Genomic DNA, 6,855 nt, shown 5'->3' on the forward strand with positions numbered 1-6,855 from the left:
TGCTTCGAGAAAAAGTTGATACGAATTGAGAAAATCCACACTGACGAACAAAAAGCTGATTTGCATACCAAAGCTTTTGATAAAAATCGGTTTCAATATTTGTTAAAACTTAATGGTATGAAATTGCTTTCGGTATCGGATGGGGTTGTGAGCGTTGATGAGAGTACTGTTGCGGATGAAGATGAGAAACAATCTGCGATGGTTTGTCGGTTTTTTACGTGTTTTGGTATTTAGGGGGAGATAGATAGATAGTTATAGATAGTTGTACATAGTTTATTTTCAGAAAAATACAAAAACAGTAAAAAAATGCAAAAATACAAAAACATGATAAAATTGAAAAAAGAGCTTGTGTATATAGGGAAAATGATTGTACATCGGCTAGACAATTACAGTATGCTAAAGATTTGGAAAGACAAAATGAGTTAAACAGTCTCACTAACGATGTGTCGATAGGTTTTCGTACATTTAGTAGATTTATTCGGGATATAAACCTAAAATTTCAAACTTGTGAAATTCGTGGGGAACACTACTTGGATATATAGGTAACTCCTGAAATCTCGTTTGAAAGGTCTCGTATTCTGATATACTAGGTGTTTATACTCTATGATGTCTGGGGTATTATTCCGGGACTTCTGCTGAACGGTAGTTCTGACCTAGTCCTTGGCTAATACTTTATCCAAAATGCTTGAAATATAGCATAAAGCCCTCAGCTGGTTAGACAATAAAATTGATAATCAGTTGTTGTAGCTAAAAAGATCCTCTAAAGGGGACACACTGCAAAGTCGAAGCTGATATCTCTCTGCTGAACGGAAGTTCTGACCTGAGATCCCTCAGTTCTCGCATTTAACCCCTAATTTATGTACAGACATCATTGTAGTATTCTTGCCTGTAAGACTGAATATTGGGATTCTGGATACGGGAGTATATTCAAGAGGTGGGACACATGAATTGATCTAAGTTCTTAAAACACTTAAACGGTATCCTGAATAGATTGAAGTTTGTGTGAGAATTTGAGATGGATTAGTATATCGACAATCGAGGTGAATTGTTTAAATCTGTGTATGTAATGTAGCTTAACGGTACTTGTAATCTGTCTGAAAAGCTGATATGATTCCCTGACACGCTCGCCAAAAAATAAAACTTGTAAATAGTTTACTTTTCCGCAATTTAAGTTTTCTGTTATTTCATTTCTTAGTTTAGATAACCTTAAAATCCAAAAAGATTTTGTTTCTGCTTTATTTTAGACAAACCAGAGTGGAAAGTTGATTGTCGGATTCTAGAAAGATGAAGCAGATGCAGGAGATTCTGAGCTGAAGAATGAGAAGAGCTTACATTGTTGGAAGTTTGATTGTTTTCAAATTCACAAACAAGTTCATTAAGTTGATACTTGTTATTTTCAGAAAAAGTTAAAAATGATTTTACTAAATCAGTTTGATTCGTCAAAAGATCAACCAGGGTCATTAAATTGAACTTGGTAGATTAATCAGGTGATCAGGGTCATTAACTTGAACTTGAAAACTTGAGTGGATTTCTTAAGAGCTGATTGAATTTGTTTTTATTGTTAGAAAAGATAGATCGTAACGTTATTGGTTGAGTAACAGGTTTGGAAACTTCATTATTCCCAACGGAGGCAAATTGTCAAAGCTTGAACCAGATATCTCAAGATCTCAGCATACTGAGAGGGGGAGTCTGTGAAAGAGGAAGTCTGGATCAACAGCTAATGGGAAGCTTGAAGTTAGAGCTAGGAGACAATCCTGAAACCTGTGAGGAATACTTGTGAGAATAGACAGAGTTGAGGAAAAGACTAAGACTGAAGACTATGGAACTGAAGACTGATACAGACTACGTCAACATCCAAGGGGGAGTCTGTTGATGCACGGAATGTCTGTTGACTGCGTCTACAAAAAGTCTGAAGTCAAGATTAGTCAACAGGGGGTCAAAATGTAAAATATGTAACATTTGCATATAGGTTCGCTTTTTTGTCATAGTTACATAGTGGTCCGCTCATAGGGTATTATTGTGGTCCGCTTTTGTGTCAAGTTGTAACAAGTCCACTTATATGGTCTGTCATATAAGCGAACCATAGTGTCTATAAATAGTGGTGTCTTCTGAGCGGACCTAATACGTATGTTTGTATGCTGGAGTGAAACTCTGTCAAATTTTCAGTAGAAAAGTAATAAAAGCAAAGGAAATTAATAGGACAAGCTGTTGTAACCTTGCATATTCTGATTCCGCCTTTATATGTGAGGATGAGCTACTCTGACTGACTTTTCGGGTCAAACAACGGTCCAACATACACCAATCTTCCCAAGTACAATTTGTATTCCTGTTCCTATTGTTATACCACAAATAACCATGCGTCTTAAGGTCCGAAAAAACCTCATCAATCTTTGTTTCTTTGTTATTGAAGATACGATCATTACGAGCTTTCCAAATTCTCCAACATCCGATAATCATTAGGCCATGAACCATATTCTTTGTCACCGAATTGAGCCGCAAATTCTTATACATACTCGTGAGGTCTTTTAAATCACACACGTAGAAAACTGGAAATCTACACCAATTAGCGATTGCTTGCCATAGAAAATTTGAAAACATACAACCTGTGAATAGGTGTTCTGCCGTTTCTTCTCTGTCTTGACAAAATATGCACATGTTATTTCCCACTTGAACATTTCTCTTAAGCAAAGCTTCTTTGGTTGGTAAACGATCGAGCCGTGCCCTCCACATAAAGATATTGCACTTCTTTGGAAGCCATTGACACCAATCAAAAATAGCCGATGTATTTGTAACTTTGGTGGATGATATCCATTTTTTGATATTCACCACTGTAAACTCAGAACCGGTACCGTGCCACGACCATGAATCTTTCTTAGAAGAAAGATTCACATTCGCAAGCAACAAAAAACAATCCGTCAATTCCATAGTTACGTCTAAAGATGTCGGATCGTGTTTCCAACGCCACGCAAAACTACTAGCACCACCAACTTTCAACACACGATCCGACACCTTACAATGCTTTTCGGTCTCTAAACGATAAAGATTTGGGAACGGAACCTTTAGAGGTTTATCACAAATCCATGGGTCCAACCAAAATCTTATCGTATCCCCCTTCCCAATCTCGGCTCTAACCAGAGAATTAAAATCGACCTCAGCAACTTTCAAGAGTCTACCTAGTTTAACTATATGGAACCACGCACCCTTAAACCTTCCTTGACATGGATATAATTCCCAATTCCAAGCCTGCAAATGAACGAAGTCTATTACCTTCCTCCATAAAGCATTCCCTTCGCACCGGTAACGCCATAACCATTTCAACAGGAGACTATGATTAGAATTTTCCAACCGGTTAATTCCCAAACCCCCTTTATCTATTGGAACCGTCACTTTATCCCAACCCACCCAATGTAATTTTTTCACCATATCACTACCTCCCCACAAGAATTTCTTCATTAAAGCTTCTAGATCAATAATCACCTTTTTTGGAGCTTTGTATAAAGAGAAATAGTAACACGGTAAGCTTTCAAGAACTGACCTTATAAGTGTTAATATACCACCTATAAAAAGAACATGAGATTTCCATCTAGACAATCGCTTCTGAAACACCTCTTTAACCGGTTGCCAACTCAAAATTCGATTCATGTTGGCGCCCACTTTTATCCCCAAATACACGAACGGAGTACATCCCGCCTGACAACCGAAACCCTCTGCCACCCTATAAATGACCTCCGAATTTATCCCAAAGCCAAATAATGTCGACTTACTAATATTAATACGAAGACCCGAACAGAGAAAGAAAATTCTCAAAATTCATTTCAAGTTATTAAAATTAAAAGCAGACCATTCACCCAAAATCATTGCGTCGTCTGCATAAAGAAAATGATTTACCTCAATGCCACCATTCGGCAGACGAATACCATTAAAAGCGCCAATATCAGTTGCTTTCCTGAATAGACTTGAAAAGGCCTCCATAACAATGACAAACAAAAAAGGTGATAACGGATCGCCTTGACGAATTCCTTTCTTGCAATCAAACTCAAAAGTTGGCGCACCATTTACAAGAACCGCCGCCCTATTTGAAGTAAGAATGCCCTCAACCCACACACACCATCTAGAAGGGAATCCTAACTGCCGAAGGATGTCTAGAAGAAAACTCCAATGAACGTTGTCATACGCCTTTTGGAAATCAATTTTAAAAATGAACATCTCCTTTTTCATTTGTTTTGCCCAAGCAATAAGTTCATTGATCATCATTGGACCATCTAAAATAAACCTACCACTAAAAAATGCAGATTGCGTTTCTGAAATAATGCTCCCCATGACCTTTCTCATCCTATTAGCAAGTAATTTTGAGATAAACTTACTAATAGCACCGATAAGGGTAATGGGCCGATAGTCTCCTAACCCCGAAGGCGCCGAAGATTTCGGTAAAAGAGTAATAAACGCTGAACTCACCCCAGGGCTTATAAGGCCCGAATCATAAAACTCCTTCGCAATGTTCATGAAATCGGCCGCAAGAATATTCCAGAATTTTTTAATAAATTTGAAATTGAAACCATCTGGACCCGGCGCCTTGTCACTTCCGCAACCAAAAACTGCTTCCTTAAATTCGCTTTCAGAAAAAGGAGCTATCAGAAGAGCCGCCTCTTCATCAAAACACTTTATTGATGTTGTGACACCTTAACTTTGGTCTAGACACCATATCCTCCACAAACTTATTTTTGAATAAACAAAACACTTCTTTTTTAACCTTAGAAGGTTTCGTTTCCCAAACCCCATTGATTAACAACCCGGAATGCTATTCGATGCCTTCCTTTCATTGATCAACCCATGGAAAAATTTTATGTTATCATCCCCGTCGGCCGCCCATTTACGTCTAGATTTTTGTTGGGTATCTTTGTATTTGAAATCCTCAAGTTCCTATAGACGTCGCCGCGCTTCTTCCCATGTCCAAAGTTCCACTTCCGTCAAATCTCTGTCGTCCCGAATCGTATCAAACATGTCCATCTCCTCTTTAAGATCATGGTTTCTTCTAATTCTTTATGGTTGGTGCGACTCTTCCAATCATTAATACGGCTGCGAAAGAATTTAAACTTTTGCAATAACATCAAATCGGGCAGCCCATAACCCTGAAAATCACTATTTGCCTTCAAAATGACATCCTCAAAATCGCCCCTGTCTAACCACGAATTAAAGAAGCGGAATGGCTTCGGGCCAAAGTTAGTTGAAAATGTCTTAAGAACCACCGGACAATGATCTGGGAGACCTTTCGGAAGAACTCTATATTCCGCCGAAGGCCACCTGCAAAAAAAATCCCAACACACCAAAAATCTGTCAATACGACTCAATTTATTACCGACTGAGAAGGTAAATTTCCTTCCCCTGAGAAACAATTCATGCAATCCCGCGTCTTCTATAAAGTCATTAAAGTCTCTAGCTGCAGCTGGGTTGAAAATAGAATTCCTTCGTTCATGCTCATTGCGAACTGAATTGAAATCCCCTCCCACGATCCACAATCCATTAGAACCTCTAATAATACTAATCAAAACCGACCATAAATGGCGTTTCTCCACATCACCCTGTGGCGCATACACGTTAATGATGTTTATAGTCTCCCCACTACCCACAATATGACCAGAGCAAACCAACAAATTCCGATTGCTTATTATCGGTTGCAAGCAGAAAATGGATGTATCCCACATGGTTATCAAACCTCCTGACCTCCCAGTAGGATCCACAGAAGCGAAATCAAAACAACCTCTACCCCAAAAACCCTCAATTTGTTTAGCCCCAACATTATTGCAAAATGTTTCTTGAAACAAAACACACCCAATTTGTTGTTCCAACCTTAATCCCCTAAACCAAGACTTCTTTGCTTGAACACCCAAACCTCTAACATTTAAAGTAGCAAAATTCATGAAATAACCGATTGAAAACCTTCATTAACAAGCGAAACATGTACCTGCTCTGTGAAAGCCCCAATGTTTTCAGTACCTAAACACACCCCCAAGTCAACCGTATTGTTTACCTCATCTTGTAGTTTTTGAACATTATCATTGTGATGCGGTTTCTGAGATGAATCAGATGGCAGTTGCTTGTTCAAATTCGGAGTACAGAAAGTAGCTTCAAGTTTGTCACTATCTCCACAGGAACTTTTGTTACTTGAATCAACCTCAAATTGGGTCGATAAGTCCTGAGATGGACTGGTTGTATGGTCCTCAATTCCTAAAAGTGAATTCAACCCAAAAGGATCTCCACTTCTTGCCCTTTTTTTAGGCCTATCTTGAGGTGATTTGGATTGGGCCCTCCCTTTTCGGTCCAATTTTTTAAACTTTTTTAGCCCACTTTTATCACCCTTCTTAATATTCCGGAATGAAAATTTAAAAAAGTTACTTTTATTATTATTATCTAAACAGTTATCATTCCCAAGAGAATTTTCCAACCTATCATTGGTTTGACTTTCAACACTATGGCTAATGTTTTCCTCATCATTACTTACCAAGTTATTGCCACCTTCAATATGCACATGATTGGTGTCATCAATACTATCCAAATTTGCATGAGTGACCTGATTCACCATGTCAATGTCCGACTCCTTCTCCGGTTCTGAAACATCATCGGATTTTTTGGGATTGAGATCATCGACTCTTTCCTCCTCCATATTACATTTTGAACGTATCTGGCTCCCATCTTCATTGTCTTCCTCCAAGAAATCCGGAACCCATTCACGTTGCTCCTCCTCGATCCATACCCTAATCGTTTTATCCTGCCATTTGAGAGACATAGCCTTCTTGATCCGGCTGCCTTCACCGCTTAGAATACCGACACATACGAAGGAAAGGTCATCATCATCTT

At 38.6% G+C, this 6,855-nt stretch overlaps 1 protein-coding gene across 1 annotated transcript; it reads right to left on the minus strand.

Annotated features, from left to right (window-relative positions):
• Positions 1 to 4,967: 4,967 nt before the first annotated feature.
• Positions 4,968 to 5,918, minus strand: LOC110882777. Its single transcript, XM_022130714.1, has 2 exons — positions 5,392 to 5,918; positions 4,968 to 5,301 (listed from the first exon to the last, which is right to left on the minus strand). The coding sequence occupies exons 1-2, from the start codon at positions 5,916 to 5,918 to the stop codon at positions 4,968 to 4,970; spliced, it is 861 nt and encodes a 286-aa protein (XP_021986406.1).
• Between the last annotated feature and the right edge of the window lie 937 nt (positions 5,919 to 6,855).

Source organism: Helianthus annuus, chromosome 16 (genome assembly GCF_002127325.2).
Source record: "Helianthus annuus cultivar XRQ/B chromosome 16, HanXRQr2.0-SUNRISE, whole genome shotgun sequence".
In the NCBI taxonomy this organism is placed as follows: domain Eukaryota; kingdom Viridiplantae; phylum Streptophyta; class Magnoliopsida; order Asterales; family Asteraceae; genus Helianthus; species Helianthus annuus.